Source organism: Miniopterus natalensis, chromosome 2, assembly GCF_054644295.1.
Source record: "Miniopterus natalensis isolate mMinNat1 chromosome 2, mMinNat1.hap1, whole genome shotgun sequence".
Lineage (NCBI taxonomy): Eukaryota > Metazoa > Chordata > Mammalia > Chiroptera > Miniopteridae > Miniopterus > Miniopterus natalensis.
Genome location: NC_142082.1, coordinates 6071771 through 6092156, shown reverse-complemented (window position 1 = coordinate 6092156; position 20386 = coordinate 6071771). Strand labels below are relative to the sequence as shown.

The window sequence follows — 20386 nt, the reverse complement described above, 5'->3', positions numbered from 1 at the left end:
CTTCAGTTTGCAATTTCTTTAATAAACTTTGCTACCCTTTTTGAACTTGAAGCTCGCAGCCTCAGAAATAAAAACCCATTTATTAAGACAAATTATTGTCTATAATAAATTACATTTTATTTGACATCACTTGTGTTTTATAATTAAAATAATCTCAGTCGACATTTTATATTTTAATAGGATAAGTTGTGTTCTATTTGATTGATTAAATGAAAACTGATAGAAAAAGAAATACAATTAACTGTCCAGTCTGACCACTCAATTTTCACTACATTTCTTTTACTAAAAAAAAAAAAAAAAAAGTCTCCTTAGAATATGACACACGCTTTTATCAAACTTTAAGTGCTTTGCAAGAAACTGTTCACTCTACATGGGAATAAAATCACACCACACAACAACCTTTTCCTTTTTAATCCATGATGAAAGCATGCTGTAAGACCCTATTTTACATGCATGTTCAGAGAAAACTAACTAGCCTTCACACCATGGGATGGCTTCACTTCCAGATGCTGTTCTTTCTTTCTCAAGCTGCTTTCAGTTTAACTAACACGGGAAAGGCTTACACAGAACTTCAACCAGACCCAGACCCTCCAGACTTTAGTGACAACTAGGCAAACCATGTAACTGACCACGTACCGGCGACAATCAACTCCCGGGTCACGTGTACACATGTGAAAGCATCCTTCAGACTTTTCTGGCTCCACTATCTTGCATCACTTACTAACCTCTGCATTTTAGGAGTTGAATCTAATAATGCGTAAAATATATATTTAGACTCAAATTCCACATAAATACTCAATTCAGGAAAAGAACCGATTAACTTTTTTAAGGGAATGAAATGACGGCCAAGCTAGCCTAGTGCTACTTGATAAAACTATTGTGCGATAGACTCCGGAATCACAGATTTCGGGGAGAATATATAATCCCCCATCAAAGAGCGGCAGCTTATCCACAGAGCTTCCCGTTCCCCACGGGGTATTCTTTTAAAAGCAATAACGAAGACTTAAAAACTACGTAACTCTCTTCCTCCAAAATTAGCGATTTATACCAATGATTCTTAATCCTAAAAGAAGCAGAACCTCACCCAGAAACCCTTGTGATACGTGCCTTTGAGGAAAAAAATGCATGGGCCCTAATAATTTACATCCATCCCTAAATCAAGTGGTTTTGCTGCAGACTTAAAATTAAATGATAAAAATTACCCTAGAAGTTATGATTCTTTTTAAAAGGTAAAAACAAAATAATAAAAAGTAAAGCAGTCCCTAAGAGGCCTACGTTGCTAACAATTTCCAAAGCTGAGAGCTACTAATACTTTGCTTTCTTTAGCCTTCAAGACTTTCAAGGTACAGTGTAGTCTTTGAATGTGCAGGTGGTAATTATGCAACCAATTCATATACCTTATATTACACCTAAGTGCAAGAAGTGAGACAGTAATGATCTGTTTCAAGTAATTCACATTCCTCCTTGCCATGGGTAAATTAATGTTCACCAAACCTGATATGCTAAAATTCTTATCTGGAGCGCAATCCAGTTTCTAAAAGCTACTTTCAGCAGACGAGGTGAGAATTCACTGGTGGCTTCTTCTAAAACCAGCCTTCTCCTTCAGCTCTCTCCTTTGTCAGAAACATCACACACCTGCACATTTATTGGAAGGTGCAGATTTTATATAAAACTTGAAGAAAAAGAGATCAGACTTCTGTTATGGCTGCGCTGAGTAAGGGATGACCTAACTGGCTAAGATCATACTTAAATGAAATGCAAGTTTATATGAATTTTATTGAGATTACTTTAAACCAGAATAGCAATAAATAATGTACCTTAAAATGTAGTATTTGTTTTACAAATGCATTAATGCTGTGTGACTTACGGATAATACAAACATACCACTCACCTTTCTTTTTTGTAATAAAGAACTTTGGGGTTAGCTATATGGATATTAATATGTGATTTTCCAAGTGTGAAGGTTATGTAAGGTGGGATATTTGTGAAATTATTTTTATGATTTCTAGATTTACCTAACCATCTTAATTCCTTTTAGGTTACTTTAAAAACTTAAATTAGTGTATGTTTTGATTACTAATATTTTTAAATTCCTTAATTATGAACTACAGAGTGTATTATCCATATAAAAAACCTGAGGTTCTCATTAGTGGAAAGATAAAAGTTTTAAGTGTACATAATTTAAATGATTAGAGTTTATTCATATGCATCATTAGTGAAACAAAATATTTAAATTTGAAAATATATAAAATGAGGACTTCTCTGTTTGAGGCTGTATTTTTAGCTACAATATATTGTGCTTCAGATCCTTCCATGCAGAATTTAAAAATATATTAATTTAAAATTATATCATTGTAATGAATTTCTTTTCCTTTAAAGTTACCACACTATACATACACTGTACCACTTATAATACAGACTGAAACAATGTAGAAAATTATATCACGATCAAAGCACAGCACAGAAAATGTTAAAGAAGTATTTTGTCTTCGGTAAAGTATAGATTCAAAATCCCTTCCACACATGTGATTATTAAAATTAGTAACAATTAAAGAAAAAAAATCTTACTGGCAAATCAACTTAACATGGCAACACTGTTTACAAATTTTGTCGTCATGCCAGAGTCTCGTCATTCAGAGACTGTGAATTCTAGGACAAAAGTCACAGTAAGGAAGAGTTTTACTTAATTTTTCAATCACTAAGAAACACAGAACAGGAGATCCTACTCACAGGGACAAGAAAAAGCTGTTCAGCAGCACAAGAAGTGAGGATTCAACTCTGGTTTGACAGGTACGATTTACCTACAACTAGTAACTTTAATTTTTGTTTCAATTGGAATTTACTTTAAATGCTAAATATGCCAGCACCCTCGTGAAAGACAAATTAAAAATGAACTCCGAGTAGAAATATCAACTTAGAGATACAGCAGAGCTGGAAACCGCCTGTCCTGTATTAATTTGAGCAAAAGTAGCCTGGCAGAAGTGTCCTCCGGCCTTCACCCCGTTCTGAACCCAAATCCATCGACAGCTCTGGGCGGCAGCAGGCATACTCTCTTTTCCCGAGAAGGTCAGGTTACCTTCAAGAGCTTCCTAACTCTCTCGGAATGTCTCTTACAGTTTCAGTGAACATGAAGAGGGTGACTTTTTCAGCGATTTCAGTTGTGCCACGTTCTCCAACTACTAGCGACGCTCATCCTGCCCTGTTTTGTGACAATGAAGAGACAAAATATGCTGGTTTACACTATACATTTTACTGCTTTCTGATATCCTCGTGAGTCACTCTTCTGTATTTATTTCAGTAACTAGATTACTGTTTGAATTCTTTTTGCCTGTACTCACCACTCTCATTACACAACATGCAAAGGAAAAATATTTACATTTTCGAATATCCATTTCATTTTTCCTTATAAATGTAGGGAAATGTACAAACAACTGTTCAAGATGCTCTTTCTGTTCTTCGGAGGAGCAAAGTCACAGATCTGAACTTAGGACTGACAGCTTCTTTTAGCTGGAAGTTATTATAGATTCAGAAAGAAATAAAATTTACAGCTGTCTCCTCCTGGTTTTCAGTTATTTTAAGTGACAAGCTCTGTGCCAGCTTTTTTTTTTTTTTCTTCCCCAAAGCACTATTGAAAAGAATCATCCCTTGCCAGTTTTTCCCACCTCCGTGTTGACAAATTCCAAATTCCCTGATAAAAGGATCAGCGTAGATGTCACACTACGAAAGAGAGAACAGCAAGCATGCCTTTCTGTGGGTCTGCTTTTTATAATGACCTGAACATACCCCCAAAGTAACACCTTTGCATGTGCTTCGTGCGAACCCACGAGGCTCTTCACGCACTTCTCGTTGTAAATTACACTGAGGTCATCTCAACCCTGTGCCCATCACTGTCTGCACAACGTACCTCGGCGTGGCGTCCAAGGGCAGGAGCTCTCCGGACAGCCGCTCAGGCACGGGAGCCAGACGCTGATCTTGAGGGAGGGAGGGCTCTTCTTTGGAACTGTCCCTGTTATTGAAACGACGCCTCACCTCCTCACCCTGATAGGGCACCCGCGACTCGACTCATAAAATATTAGTTGAGCTTAACTTAACTCAAGATGGAATAACCCTTTCCAATAAAGGCAATAAAGGAATCCCCACCCCCCCCCGGGAAAGCAGAGACCACAAATCCATGTCATTCTACTACTCAGAAGCTCTCCAGAATGTGACTGAAGGAGTAATAATAATTTCTTCCTAAATTATGGCAATCTGAATTATGAGAATTCTGGCAACTGTACCTAGTAACAGAAGAAAAGACAGAATTACTAAAATCTATGGATTATGAACCTTGTCTTCAAAGAGAAGTAACCTTGTAAGTTACTTCCTAATGATCTTTAAAAATAGTTGGAATGTTGTTTTTTAAGTCTCTTTATAAAATTTAGATTATAAAATTATAAATTATAAAGTGTTCAGTCCCATAAACAAATAAAGCATATCTATTAAAATACAGGTATTAACACATTTTCTTTTCTCCAAAAATATGAATAACCGTGTACAATATTTGCAATTTGTTTGATTTTTTAAAAAAATTGATGGTTGCATTCACATGCAAGGGTTTAAAATGCATATACTCAAAAGCAAAAAAATTAGAGGTTCATTTTCTTCTGTACTTACTCAATTAACTTAAATGACCAAATGTGCCCTTTCTAGACTGCTTTTCTACCAAACTCACTGCTCCACACAGAGGATGCTCAAAGGGCCACCTCTTTGTAAACAATAATTCACATTCTTTCTTCTTCGTATTTCCAGTTCTGAAGCAGACCCAGGAGACCAGTTATAATACAGCTGATTATTATAAAATAATATGACCCCTTTCCAAGGCAAACTAAATGGCATCATCCCCGCTCTTCCCCAAATTCTCTGAGAAGTAAAAAGTATTCCACAATATCTGAAAACACTTTATCAACAAACCGCATCCCACAGTAACTTTCACATAACTGAACATGAACATACAGGTTTGAATATACAAGGTGTCCTGAAAAATGTATACACACTTTGAATAATTATTAATTCCAATGGGTCAAATCTGAAAAGAAAGAAACATCAACTGAACTATCAGAAAAAGTGTGTATTCATTTTTGGGGAACACCCTTCTATACACTAGGGATTCTCAAAACACTTCATTTTCAAGGGGGTGATAATCTCTTTTTTGCATGCTTCAGAGTGAGCCGGACGACTATCATTATGGGGAAAATGATTTTTGAAATGGTCACATCTCCATAAGTGATTATCAACTCATAAACTTGCAAAAAAGACTGTGGCCACAGTTTGGTAATATGATGCTTACTCCACATGGCTCCGGACACATTAGAACCAGAGACAATCTCACTGGCCTCGTTGTCTGTTAAGACTGCCACCTACCACAAACTTGCTTGAAAACTCAGTGCTACCCCAGCCTGAGCTCTTCTAAGACTGCAGAGTATCAATAAGTAGGAAGTTTCATTATTATTATTATTATTATTATTATATGATACATTGTATGACATGGTTTCAATCATTTTATGTCCTGGGATACCAACTTAATTTGCACAGTGACTTGTTTAGAGTAGAAAGAAACAGATTTGAACAGGGTTCCTATCTTTCACAAGAATTCTATGCAGCCATTTAATCAAAGACATTTAAAAAATGTTCAGGGTTCTTTCAAATGAATGTATCTTGTTGTAGCTTTGGCATCTGAAACATCTGTAAGTATCATAGAGCATGTTTGTGTTTCCATAGTTTATATTCTGAAGGTTGGCTAAAGTAATGCTATGGAAATGGCATTTGAAGTTGCATTATTTTAACCTTTAAAACTGTTTTAAATGGACGTTTTTAACCAGAGATACACTAAGTCCATGTAAATAATCTGTCATTACAAAGAAGAAAATTAAAATATAATAAACACATATTCTACCAAGTTTTGTTTTTCCTAAAAGCCGAGAACGTCACTGTGGGAACTTCATATGCTCTATAAAGCAGTCCCATCTTTATTTAAAAATCCTCTGTACTATAGCTACAGTGGGATATTACCCAAATCAATCTTCTATTCTGCACCTTTAATATTCTATTTTATTGAGACTACAAGCACGTATCACAGAAGGCAACGCGACGTGGACCAAAGCCAGAGGAAATCTTAACACGCCTGGTCTTTCAGTGCAGGTTAAAAAGCTGATGCAGCGGAGGCCTGCTAGACACAACTAAGAAACGCACGCGAACCTCACAGTAGGGACGAGAGGATTCACCATCCTCGCGGATTTCCAGGGGGTAAGGAACCACCTCCACGTGCATTATTTTTCATCGCCGGGATTACACCTACCACCTTGTGAAGTAAAGTTGAGATGCATGCACAAGATGTAGAGCTACAAGTCTAAGAAATCCTTGAAAAACTCACCCAGACTGCTGATATAAACAAAAAAGGGGGGGGGACCACATAAGATATACCATTATGACTCAAAGGACCATAAAACCCTTTGAAGAGCAAGAAAATAAACCTTGGGGGCATACAGTATTTGGGGCGGAAAAAGGCTATTTTAGCTGAAAATGTATTAATGCACCGACTCCCCGTGCTTCGTCTAATTCTTAGCGGAAGTTCAAATTAAGGCCCCAAAAGGATGTTTTAATTATGAGAAGCAATATTTGGAAACTCTCACAAGCCATCACACTTGCTTGGAAACAAATGACTTCTCAAGATGCAGAAGTATTACAATCCATCACCAACAAGTTAATTCTACATAATAAGGCCGGTTTGGATGCGAGCTGATCCATGGTGGAATGCTGCATCTAAAATTGATTACAGCAGCACTTAAAATGAATGCAGTTCTCCAAACCACTGCTTTGCTCAGAAACATTCATCTCAGTTAGGAAGAGAGCTTCGTAATGCTAATGCTTGGTATCAAAAAGTATGAAATAAATCAGTTTCCATAAGACACAACAATTAATCAGTTTTGAAACTCAGAGGTTGTGTGTGTGTTTTTATTTAGCACAAAATTTCCATCAGGACCTTTCAAACAGCTGATATCTCTAAAATCAGATTTTAAACATGTCCTCAAAGAAGCTTCTGTGACATAATTTTAAGGGCTGGGCTGCTGGAACCTCGGTGTGGCTCTGCAGCACGGGGCCAGCTTGTCAGCCTGCTTCTCCACCCTCCATGGGCATCAACTTTTTCTCTGGAACCACCTTTCCACAACAAAACTGAGCACGCCTTTAACTGCAAATTCAAAGGGATGTATGACTGACTGTGTGGGTCAGAGTAAAAGTTTGATTACAAAAGTATGCTCTGAAAAGGAAACACTGGGCAGATAAGTAACATGCGATTGAATACGCTTAACAGGCTTCCACTGCGGGCTGTCCCGAAAAAGACAGGCAGGTCATCAAAGCTGCCGAACACACCGACTCAGGTAAGGGGACGCGTAACACCTAGTGACACTCCTCAGCCACCCAGAAACGAAATGTTTCAGAGGTGACATAAAGTTTAACAGAAAGGAGGCGATGTACTAATTAACACGATCAACATTAATAAACTAATCACGTTGTCTTTACGGCGCTCTGCCTGCCACCAGGCTAGGACAGTCTCCGGGACTCATTTCCCAGCACCATTCTCGGTGGAACAAACTTCAGCATTTCCAAACACACTTGCACAGCCACGGCAGAGACGTCGGTCTTTGCACAGCAAGCTGAGCCGACCGGGGATGTCTGACAGGTCATTCTGCCCACAAGGGTAGCCATGCACTTCTGCCTGGTTTCCAACTCGCTTAGACTCTTTACAGAGAGAATCACGAGCTTGAACTTGAAAACTGGATTATTATTGCTCAGCTGGGTGTTCTTTTTGAATCAGTGGAAGACTTTTCACTCTGTTTGGGTGCTTCTTCTATTCAGAGATGAGAATCCTTCTCTCTCTTTGTTTTCACCCTAATAGAGCAGGTTCCCTTTTCTAAGCAAAGACTCGTGACACGCCTACAAGATTATAGGAAGGAAAGCCTCTGTAATTTACCTAAAACATTTCTTTCTAGAAAATAAACTCAGTATGCAAAATGACTCAATATGGAAAAAGTTGTAACTCCTCTAAACTTATCGGCTTTATTTTAAATAATCAAGCAATCCTCGTTAGGGTCGATAGTCTCTGTCTCTGGGTTGCCAACATGAATGCTATTGGCACAAGATGCTAATATATTTTCCAAGTTTATAAGCACTGGCACAGTTATTAGAAAATAAGTACATTCTTTCATATAAATTGTATAGTATATATAAAAATATATTTGTTTTACTCAAAGGAACTACATTTTCATAGGACATATATATTCTTTGTAAAATTATCTAAAATAAAGTATATTTTCTCCTAGGAAAAAAATAGTACCTTTGAGTAAGAGGGATATTAAAATTCATGTAAGAAAAAAAGGCAAGATTGTTAAGAAATATGTAACAAGAAGGGACATACAATCCTAAAGCACACAATAGAATTACCAAACTCCTGATGAACCCCTATCTTTGAAGAATTTAGGAATAATTTGTGAATGCTATAACATTTTAAAGTGGGATTAGCAAGTCTTATTCCTGAACTAACCTCTCTCTCTCCGAGCAAGAATTAAATATTCGCTCTGCATTGAGAATCACAAATTGAAAGTTTCGAGGCTCTCGTAAGAATTTCCTATATTAAAAGACACAAGCTAGAAGTTTTCAATAACTAAAAATGCATTAAGAAATGCACAAAGCAAGATTGTTGGGGTATTCTTAAAGTCTTCCGTCTCGACTGAAATATTAAAACCCATAATGAATTTAATTATAGTTACTAAAGTCTAAACCCTGTCCTTAATATGCTAGAAACACCACGAATACTTCTCCAGGTAGGCGACTGGGTGGGATGGGGTGTGCTTCACATTTTAAACAAATTCACTAAAGGGACCAAAGCGTCAAGCTCTGTTGAGGTGCACCACCACCTTTCGGGGCTCTCTTCCAAGCTTTCCAAAGGGGCCAGTCTTGTCTCCTCTTTTTTCCCCCCCTTTATGACAACAGAAGGGAAAGGTAATGTCTGAGCATATTCCTATTCCTAATGAAAAGACCACCCTGTGGCTTCTGCCAGAGTCTCCAAATGTTTGACAAATGCATTATCAGGAGGTAAGAAACGGTGCCACAGAGACAGTCCTGCCCTGGCGCATCCCAGCTGCGCGGGGCCCTGTGAGAAGCGCCCGGACAGTTCTCTGTCAACTTCCATCGCTCTGACCCAAAAGTACCTGGAAACTTCCCCTTGCTTTCAATCACAGTGACTTCAGAAAACAAATGAATCTGCTGTCTATGCAACTCCTCGCGACTCTTTATCGTCGGCCATGAGAATCAGCGGCAGTTACCCCCACGACCACCTTACAGGTGCGCGGCAGGCATGGGACCCAGGCTCCCCTAAGGCGCCCAGCCGAGCTCAGGCTGACCCTCTTCAACCGGAACCGCTGGAAGCGCCTTCCAATCGGCTGCAGAACGCGACACAGACTTCGATCGAGCCGCAGACCTATAATTTTTTTAAATGCCCAGTTCAGGGTCTCGTCTGTCTCTTTCCAGCCCCAACCAGAGTTTCCAGATCCAGTTGCAGCCGAGATCCGCCAGCGCGCACGCCACCCCGACCCCTCGCCCTCCTTCCCTCGCTCCTTCCCCAACTTGGCGCCCCGGTACTTGGAGAAGCCTCCCCCCCCACTTCCCGGGAAAGCGGGCGCATCCCCGGGCTCCCCGGCTCGCCGGGCGCCCCGCAGGATCTGGTCCGACACCGTCTCCAAGGACGCCGCAGCAGCAGCACCCACCGCGAGGCTGGGCTCACCCAGATCCCTGCCCCCACCGCGCGCCCAGCCTCGGGCCGCCTGTGTCGGGGAACCCGGGGAGCCGGGGGGAGCCCGGGCGGCGCCCAGCCCCTCGCGCGAGAGGCCGGGCAAAGTTCCCACCTGAGCCGGCAGCCGGAGGTGTCAGCTGCGGGGGCGGGGCGGGGGCGCGGGGCCGGCGCCGAGGGGCTGCGCCCGCCCGCGGGGATGCTGCGGGCGCCGGGCCGGCCAACTCGCCGCCGCCCCCGCCGCGGCTCGGGGCCCGCGGCTGCCCGCCCGCCCTCCCGCTGCCGGCCGCGGCCCGGGCGCCAGGACCCCGGCGGGAACGGGGCCGCGCCGGCCGCGCCGCACTTACCGCTGCCTCGCCCGCGCCGCCCGCTCGCGCCCCGCCGCCGCCGCGGCGTCCACGGAGCAGCGCGCACACGGCCGCGGTGGCCAAATTCAAAGCAGCCGGGCGCGGAGGAGGGGCCGGCGGAGGGAGCGGCGTGGGGGAGACTGGGGGGCGAGGGGAGGGGAGAGAACAGCAAGTGTTACAACTTCCTTCCGTGCCCACCGCGGGCCGCGGGCTGGGACGCGGCGAGGGGCGGGCGGCGCGCGGCGCGCCAATGAGTTCACTTTCTTTCCTCCCCGCGCGCTCCCCCTCTCCCTCCCGCCGGCCCCTCGGGCTCCCGCTCGGCTGCCGAGGCCCGAGCGGAGTTCTCGGTGCCGGGCTCCGGGGGCGGGAGGACGGAGACGGCGAGGGAGGCCGGGCGCGGCGCGGGGCGCGGGCCGGCGGGCGGCGTCCTGGCCCTTCGCGGGCGGCGGGGCCCAGGGCGCCCGAGCCAGGCGCGTCCACGTGTCCGTGGGTGCGAGCGCGGGCGCCGGGCGAGGAGGGGAGCCTACCATGCGCTTCCCGCGCGCGGGTCGCGGGAGAGCCCAGTCCCGGGCGCGCACGATCCGGCCGCGAGCATTTATAATCCGGGACTCCTCCGCCCGCCGCTGGTCAGGACGACAGGTACTTTATTTCTTCTTTTTTATTCAAAAGCCGCGATTCCCCGGTTACCGCCTCCCCGCCGGCCAGGATTCGCCGGCCTGGACCGCGGCCGCCCCGCCCTCGCGCGCTCCCTCCCCCGGCGCGTCGGGCTCGGGCCGCGGCGGCTCCGCGCCGGCCAATCAGTGCGGCCCCTGCGCCCGGCGGCTCGGGGTCACCCCGAACGACGCCTCCCGCGGGCGACGGGCTGTCCCCGGCGCTCGGCTCCGCTGGGGACCCGGGGTCCGCCGCCGCCGCCCGCACACGCGAACGGACTTGCAGCGCCGTCTGAAATTCACTCGCACCCGCAAAGTGCGCGGGTAGGTGCGTGTGCGGGGAGGGGGGGGCTTTTCATCTCCGGGGGCAGGAGGAGGGGCCGGGGGCGGGGGCGGGTCATTGCTTTGGACCTAAGTGGAAACACTTGTGTGCGTCAGGAAAGCCTCTGACCTGCTTAGAAAACGGCTTTTCTCGGTGTTCCGCAGGGTGGGCATTTCAGGTCGGCCGAGTCGCCGAGCGGTGGGCGCGCGGGACGCTGCCGGGAAGACGGCGCCGGAGGCCCAAGGGTGCGATTAAGGATGCCCACCCCCGGCAGGCGGCCCGCCCTGGACGCAGCCCGGGCGAGGGGCCTGCGCCCTCCCTTCCCGAGTGTCCTCCCGTCCGAGACTGAAAAGCTCCGATGACTTTCGGACGGGGGAGGGGACTCTCAATGCCCAGACTTCCTTACCAGCCCCCGCCCGTGGTGTCACAGGGCAGGTTCTGCCCCGGGGTGGAAACTCGAGGACCTCCAGCCTGGGCGCACCTGCCCGGGGATGGAATCTAGAGTCCGCTACAGGCTCCCCCTCTCTCCCCCCCTCATTAGCACTGAACAGCACCCCTGCTCTGACCGTTCCGGGGGAGGAAATAAAAGTTTACTGCTCTCCACAAGACACCAGACAGTCGCTTTCCACTCACTTAGGCTCGCTCCGAAACTCCGGCTCCCCGCTCTCCATCCGCGAGCCCTGGTGTGAGGCGCGCCCACCTGGGTAGCTGGAAGTCCCGGCTCCTCGGGAATTCTGGAACATCCGCCCCGCAACCCTCCCCGAGCCCCCTCCCCTTCCCCTAGAACCTGCAGGCACCTTTCTGTTCCAGGACCAGGTCGCGGCTGGGCTGGGGCGCACCTGCTTGGGGTGAACTAGCTTGGGTGGCTCCTGTTGGGGCGCCTGAAGGCACCCCTGAGTGTAGCTGAGAATTAGCGTCCGGGGCGCCCCAGCCCTGACCTCGGAAGCTGGGCAGAGACCAGTGCGCTCTGAGCGTTTGTATTCCAGCTCCCACCCTCCGCTTCAGAGCAGGCGATCCGGCCACCCACGGGCGCCCCATGTAACTCGCGTTGGAAGGAAACACACTCGCATTTGTAACTACGTGCAGACTACTAAGCGCTGGGAAAACAGGGACGGTGGGTGCCTCCTCTCGTAGGAAAGCGCCAGCCTTTATGATGGAGCTTCTCCAAAGTGTGGGGTAGGACCCCTGAACTCGAATGAGTGTCCCCAGCCCCGCGATCTGAGCTCCCAAAGTTGCCGACCTGACCCAGCAGCTGCCAGGCGGTACCTGGGCACCAGGGCCCCGCTCCTGAGAGCCGGTGGCGCCAAGCACCGCGGGCACATCTTCCAGGGAGGGGGCTGGAGGGGCCCCGGGTGGACCGGTCCCCTTCCTGCCCGGTGTATTTCACACTTTGAAAAGGGGGCAGGGACAGGTTATCGCCCCCCCCCACACACACACACTCTAGCCTTTAAAACTTGTCGATGGTGAAGTTATGCCCCAGATTACAGGACAATCACACACACTACTTAAAATTCGCGACCCTGACATTGTCATAGGAAGCTTGAAGGGGTTTCCTAAATCACCTTTGTGGCCCAGTTCCCACAAAAACATTTGAAGTGTTTAAACTTTCCTAAGTGCCCCAGGAGCACTCTCCCTGCTCTCCGAGTCCCCTGCTAGCTAGGAAGACAGGCAAAGACCGCCTCCCGCCCCATCCTAAGCAGGCCGCACGGAGGAAGGAAATTGCTGGTAGAACAGGTGGGAGTTGGGCCGAGGCAGGCGGCTTGTCCCTTCTTTTCAGCTCTTTTCTAGAACCCTCATTACAGCTAACGCTGGGGAAACAATAGAGGACTCGTAAAATTTAGAAATGGTAATAAAATCGTGCAGCCCGTCTGCAGCCCAGCTTGCTGTTGCATGATATTCAGAGTTTTTTGTTCTGTGATGCTGAGGACTCAACCCTAATTGGATGCAATTTGGACAAAGCGCTGGAGAGCTCAGTCACAGGGCCCCGTGTGCTCCATGCCCCACGTCTCTCGTGGACACAGCGCCCAGGTGTCCTCACCGACCCTGTGCGAGTGGGGGGCACAGCCCGCCACCCAGGCCGTTTATGTGTCACGTTTGGGGCTTCCTGGCTTTTCCCTCGCTAACAAAGAAGTTCCCTCCTTTGGGGCTGTTAGGAAAAGCTGATGCTGTGCAGTGCCAAGCGGGAACGCAGCTTTCGCCTCCAAACGCATCCCTGGAAAGCAGAGAGGCAGCTCCCTACGTGACCAGCGGGTTCTTAGCCTCCCGGAGCTGTTGCCGGGGGAGGGCGGGGATGCTGGGGAGCTCGCCCAGTGCCCGCCGCTGCAATAAAAACCGGAGCTGGAGAAGAAATACAGGACGTTGGTGCCTGTTTTCCAAACCTCTGGCTGCTCACTGCAAACTCTGCCCAGCGATGCTGGCGCTTTGCGTTGTTAACCAGCTGGTCACGATCGCGGTGAACTGGTGTGAACCGGGGAATGGATTGAGCTAGCAGCACAGCTCTACTGTGCACCGCCCGCCCCCCCCATAATATGCAGTTCTCCAAAAAGAAAGAAAAAAAAGGTTGCCCAGCTCCCCTGCAGGCCCTGCCCCACCCCAGGAAATGCTGTCAGCTTTTGCAAGCCCCTAAAAAGTAGACAGTGGGCTGGAACCCGGGATTCGCTTGGGGTTTACAGCAGGACCTTGCTGAGCCTGAGCCCTCAGGACTGGGGAGGGGGGCAGGGGCTCCTGTCCTGCTGCTGAGGCAGGGCCAACTTTCACGTCCATTAACATCCCACCTAGTGTGGTCCCTGCCAGAAGGTGATGCCTGTCCGTTCTAGGCAGCGTCGCATGGCCTTCCCTGGATGCCGTAGGTTTGGGGTTTGTCAGTTTTCTTCTCCAGTCCTAAAGATCCAGCCTGGGGCTGAAGAGGCTGAGGGTTGGCAGCTGTGGCGCTCCCCTCCCGTGGGGAGCAGCTGCTCCTCTCCGAAGCCACTTTCTCCCTCTAACACCGGGGCTTCCAGGCCTGCGGAAGTGAGGGCCCAGGTCAGGCAGGTAGGAGGCTCCCCAAGGCGGCTCCTGGACACCGCTGGACCTCAGGACCTGTGACATCCACGCTACCAGACAGGAAAGAGTGGCCTGACTGCGGGGGACCCAAATCAAGAGCTGCAACCTCTCCCACTCAAGGGGCTGTCGGTGCTGATGAGGAAGGGAGAGATGACTGGCCCAGCCAAAGCTCAGACCCCCAGACCTTCCAGCTGGCCCTGTGAAAATATCAGGAAAGCCAGCAATTTATATACTTCCAAAAGTTATCTATATAGGTCTCAAGTGAGAACAAGTGAGGGGCTCCTTAAAACAGCCCGGAGGCTGGTTGTCACTCAGGAGAACCCCAGCTCTAGGCACCTGAGTGCGGTGGTGAAACACATCACTTTGCATGTGGTGACCAATGAACTGGAACAGTTGGCATCACCAGAACCAGGAGCTCTACAGTTGTTATCAGGTATTTGGGGGGTTCCCCCCCTTGCAAAAATAAGTAACTTATTATCCTTGGCTGTTAGATTGATGGGAACTGTAAAACAAATATTCTAATTTTATCACTGACAAAGCCATAAAATGAAATGACTGTTTGTAGTGGAAAATAGGTTTTCATTACTTTAATTAAACAAGATAGGCCTCTGTCGGTGCACAGGCATGTTGGAGCCACCCAGTGACCTGGTGATGAGACAGACCCACCTTTAACTGGATGGGGCCACGTCTCTCCAGGATGTTAGTGTGTGTCCCACTGCATACACCTGCCTCCACGCAGCTCTGACCTTTGGCAAGAATGCAGTTGTGGACCACAACCCTACTGTTGACTTGGTTTTGCTCACAAAAGACCCTCTTCCCTGATGGGTTTTGAACACACAGGCATCTTTTCACACGTGGCATTTTCAATCCTGGTTTAACTCTCTGTATACATTTCAAACCTGCTACGTGATTTCACACTAAAAGACGCAACCTTTATAATAGTTATCAGGGAGTGCCTTTTAAAATCTTGTATTTTTTTTTTTTAATTTTTATTTATTGATTTTAGAGATGGAGGGAGGGAAAGAGAAACACCTATTTGTGGTTCCACTTATTGATGCATCATTAGTTGCTTCTTGTATGTGTCCTGACCAGGGATCAAACCTGCAACCTTGGCGTATCAGGGTGATGCTTTAACCAACTGACCTACCCGGCCAGGCCTCATATTTTCTATAAACAACTTTTTAGTAATAAGCAGCATATATACTGTATTTAAGGCATATAGCACAGAGTGTACTCGGTGTAAGTCTATAGTATATTTAAGGTAGGTGCTGGCTGAGGCAATATTTATCATAAATTAGTGACATGGGACACATGTTAATAATACAGATATTTTGATATTTTGGGATCCAGTCTGTAAGTTAACTTGTACGTAGGTTTTAAAAAAATAGCCATTAAGTGACCTGATTCAGTATCAGACCCGGGAACATGCCCTCCTTTCCCGGGAGTGCCGTGTTCCCTCCTCCCTTCCTCTGGGATGGACGCTCAGGCTCTGAAGCAGCTAGTTACTTAAGCACCTATTAATGCTGCCCCTCTTCCACAGAAGTGCTTCCCCCATATGTCCTTCCTGCAATACACCACGGCCCGTTGGCTGGTGGGTTGGTTTCGATGGGCCTTTCCCAATAGCTGCGAGCTCCAGGGGCACCATGGCTTGGCCTGTTCCTCCTTGAACCCGCTGGGCCCCGCACAAACAGCTGTCATACGGAAGATGCTAAATCCTTGCTGAATGAGTGAGTGAATCATGAATAAAATGTCCTCGCTGAACGCAGTCATTCTATTTTTTTTTAAAAGGATGTACCATGCATAAAGTTGACTTCTGAAAATGTACTTATTAAATGTGCTTTTTGACGTCTCTGCCCATTAGTTTTTTAATGGCACGTAGTTAAAAAATTCTAGTCGTGATACCAGTTCACCTCTGAACTTGGTTGACTTTTCTCAGACACATAATTTGAAGCAAAGACAAAAATAACGGGAAAAGGCGAAGACATCACGTTTCGTTTTCCTCTTTGTCAGCCAGACGCAGCACATACTGCAATGTGGAAACATTTGCAGTAAGCACCTATTAAACGCAGGGACTCTAAGCACTGCCTGGTCAATATGGCATTGTTCGGGAAACCCTTACTGTCTCCCCAGTTTCCTTCGGAGTTTTAGGGGTAAGAAATGTGGAGCCTGAGACGGCTGCTTCTCATTTCTCCAAGACAAGGGTTGGGCTGGCGCTGGGGGACAGCCTGTGTTTGCGCCCGTCTGCTCCGGAGGACTGTTTCTAATTGATGGGGCATGGAATTTAGCTGGGGCTGTGTACGTTGCAACCCAAGCCCGCAGCCTGTGAGCTTTGTAAAGTGATAACCATATGGGCCTTATTTGAAACATTTGAGGATTTTCGACATTAACCTGGGTTAAATTGAGCCATAAATTCAACTCAAATGTAGACGTCCTGACAAATTCATCATCTCTTTGGAGAGATTCAATCCATGCTCCCCTCAGATGAATAAAGACGATGACTGCTGATCACACACGCGGAGGTTCGTTGTGATCGAGTACCCTAGCGTTGTACTTTGCACCGTTTGAATGCAAATGGCCCGTATTGGGGAGACATTTTCTACTGTAACCACTTTCGGTAGAATGGAAATGTTTAAAACTGATCTCTGGGTAAAGCAAAGGCGAGAGAGTCACATCTCTTTCCTCTTGCGCTGGTTTCAAGTGCACTCGCTATCATCGCGAAGATTTAATTAAGCTCAGCTCAGCTCCAGAGCAAAGCGGCTGGAGGTTGCTACTTAGGGATCCATCCTCAAGACTTCTACAAAGTAACATATTTACGATCCTTCATTGAGGGACCCGGGCAATCGCTGAAGGTTAAAAAGACAACAGAATTGGAGAGCTCCTCTCCCTCGTTTCTGAATGTTGAATTCAGAGTTTACATTTTGTTACAGATAATAGTACTAACTTAGGGATGTTGATGGTCCTTCCCTTGCAGCTTTAAATTGCCTTGAAAAAGATACAGTTTCTTTAATTAAAAAAGCTGCACAGAACTAATCCCTCCAGCTGAAAGAAGAAAAGTTTTAAGCAATCTCTTTCTGCTCCGAGAGAGAAAGGCAGACAATACCATAACAGATCAGAAACCTAAGCTATAGTGTGCAGCCAGGAGCGCAGCGGGGAACTGAATACTGCTCCGGCTGTGTCATTTTTAATCCCCCATCCCAGTTTTCCCCGCCTGACCTCATGCTGAGATGAAGTTATCACAGAAGACAGCTTTACTCTCACCAATGAATCCAACCCTGGGTCTGTATTATCCTTAGCAGATCAAAACAGCGCTTTCATCAAATAGCATTATCTGCATAAAAGGCATGCAATTGCCCGATAATTTCACCCAAACTCTGCGATTCATTTAAAGGGCAAGAAGAGAAATGTAATTCATTCCTTTTGGCGGGGTGGGGGTGGGGGAGTGGCAGAGAAGAGTGAGACTTGGGGAGAGGCGGAGCATGGAGGAGCTCCGGTGCCCCCTTCACTCATGGGAACTTTTCTGTTTTAACACAAAATCCCAAGAAGGGGTCCATTTAGAAGTCCCCGTATGCCTGCACTTGAAGATTAATTGTTGGAGCAATATGGAGCCGTTTGAGTGACAAAAGTGCGAGTTGTGTAGAAAACGGGCAGTGAGAAATTACAAAGCTCGCTGATGTCATTAGCCATGCTTCCCTGAACCCCAATAAAAACATCATATCCAGTAAAATTGGAGAAGCATAAGAATTAGCCGAACAATCGGATGAGCTTTTTAACACAACACTGTACTGGGGGGGATTGTGCTTCCTGGCAGATCTTTCTTTCTATGTGGTATGAGAAGTCTGAATCCTTAGACTGGGAAGAAAAAGACTATTCCACAATTTGGGGATGATACTTGGAAGAATATTTCAGAAACCTTAGGGATAAATACGAGCTTTTTAAAATTTATTTATTTAGAAAGTATGTTAGACTCCTTCACGTTTTTTCCCCATTTTATGTTTAAACAGTGTTCTCTGCACTGTAGATCGTATAGCATGTTATAACGGGGCTTCTCTTGAAGGGATCCTAACTCTTTACGGAATGACATCAGTTGTTTTGCTCAAGGTATCGTGATAGGTTAGAGCAATCAGACAAAACCATTTGTGTCAAGTAAATGGAATTCCTGAGCCCTGAAACTCTGTGTGGGTGCCGGTGACCTGTTAGGTATATGTTAATATCCTGAGGATATGTATTACTCCCCACAATTTTAATGATTGAGCTTAAAAATGTAAATCATCTGCTCAGCCCTTTCAGAATTTACTCTGTAAACTGACCCCGTTAGAAATCCAGCTTAATCCCTACCCTTCCGTCACCCAGACAACATCTATACACAAAAACGTGTAGAACAAACAGAACTGCCTGAAGAAAGAACGGCATTAAAATGCTTCCAACTGGAGTCTAGGAATCCTGGGGATTCATGAGACAGGTGGAAGGGAGAGAATTTCCCCCTGAAAGACACGGGTTCTACAAGACATGAATCATGCCAATATTATTTGTCATCACTGGCATTTTACCCAGATGTATGCATTTTCCCAAGCATGTAAGTGTAATTAATAAATAGATATTTTTTCCATGCCAACTTCCTGAAACCACAGCACAATACTGAAGTGCTCGGAGGCTAACAGTCTATAGAGATACATGGTCTGCTCAGTCGTAAGGTTCAAGTTCTATTTCCAAAATACAGCTTCGTGACATACGCGTGATCTTAAGTGTACTGTGATGAAGCGTTAAACTCTGGCGCTTCCTGGAGTTTAGTGACAGGACTATTTTCACGTCAAACTTGATTAAAAGAACCAGCCTTCAGAGCGAACTTCTGAAAACCTCGTCATTAGCAGATCACTTAGGGTTCAGTCACACAAAACTTCTTGCCTGTGAAATATCAACTCACGACGCGAGATCAGAGAGAGGCGTTCCACATTTTGCTGCAAGCAAGTCTGTGTGACTGGCTTTAAGAGTCACCGTTCTGTCTGGCAAGGCCCAGAGAGATGCTCTTCAGGTCGTCAGTACACCTGCTCCTCTCTGCAGGCACACTCACAACGCAACTCACGGTCATACTCTATTTCGTCAGAGGACCAGAGTCCTGGGCCACTGTACTTATTTGAAATGGAGATAGACAAACACCTTCCTTAAGACTAGAAAATTTGAATCCAACGCAGGATTTTGATACCTAATTCTTCTGTGTGTCCACTCCAGGCCTGTGTTAGACTCAGAGCTGATTTTTCGAAGAGACTGAAAGTGGACCTTTCGTAAATCAGGATTTCAGAAGCAAATTAGCTCATGGTCACATGGGTTTGCATCTGGAAGTCTAAGCAACCATCTTCATGGGGCACGGAATTGTTTTAGAGATGGTGCTAGACACGGCCCTACCCTCAGAGTCAAAGCCTCCCGAATGGGGTGGGAAAAGGTATTCCCCACAACAGGTTAGGTATTCTCTTGACTGAAACTTTGGCCTTTGCTCACAGGTCACGAAGGCGGCAGAGCCTGGTTTGCTGGGCACTGTGATGAATCCTGAGGGAGGAGAGCCATAGGCCAAGGCCGTGAAATGGCTACAGGGCTCTGAGCGGAATACAGCACGTTCAGACAGGCCCTGGGATCCTGATTCTCAGTCTCTCTGGGTTTTGTTTGGCTTAGGAAAAAATGCAAGAAGCCAGGCATTTCTCAAGCCCACTGGGAAGGAGCAGAGTCTGGGCTGGGCAGAGTGAGCGGCCAGATTTCTCTGTTTACCGAACGCTTCTTTCCTAGCCCAAACCCAGCACTCTTAATCCACCAAATCTGTGAAGGACCAGGAGGCACCTTCCTCTCTTTTATCCTTGGATAAGATATCTAGGAGGGAGGGAAGGAAAGTAGGCCATGAGAAGATTATGAGCTGAGCGTCTATAAAGAGGGAAGAAATGGGCAGAGAGAGAACCGGAGTTGGGAGGGAAGACACTCGGAAACAAGGAAGGTGCTGGAAGGAAGCGCGCAGGTGAGGTTCTGAGGCCAGAGCCCTGGTCTGATGGCCCTGGCTAGACCGAGTCCTGTGTCCCACCCTCGTCTCTATTTACACTGACCCATGAGGAGTGGGATCTTGCCCCGAGAGTTTACAGCGTTACTCAGAAACTAGATTTACATCAGCCATGATACCAGTAGTATTACTTTCCAAGCTTATGAGAAATCGACCTTGCCCTGG

General features: G+C 46.7%; 2 protein-coding genes across 2 annotated transcripts in view; one reads left to right on the top strand and one right to left on the bottom strand.

The window, feature by feature from the left end:
• The window catches only part of TENM3 (teneurin transmembrane protein 3), a 539046-nt gene extending 528287 nt beyond the window's left edge, over nt 1-10759 (bottom strand). Inside the window, exon 1 of the mRNA XM_087814069.1 lies at nt 10698-10759. The gene's annotated coding sequence lies outside the window, so the exon portion shown is untranslated. The remainder of the gene's footprint in view (nt 1-10697) is intronic.
• LOC148093626 (uncharacterized) lies at nt 10421-11850 on the top strand. The gene is given in 4 exon segments (XM_087813398.1): nt 10421-10525; nt 10528-11144; nt 11307-11320; nt 11399-11850. Coding segments are annotated over 4 exon segments (1188 nt in total).
• Nucleotides 11851-20386: the final 8536 nt, after the last annotated feature.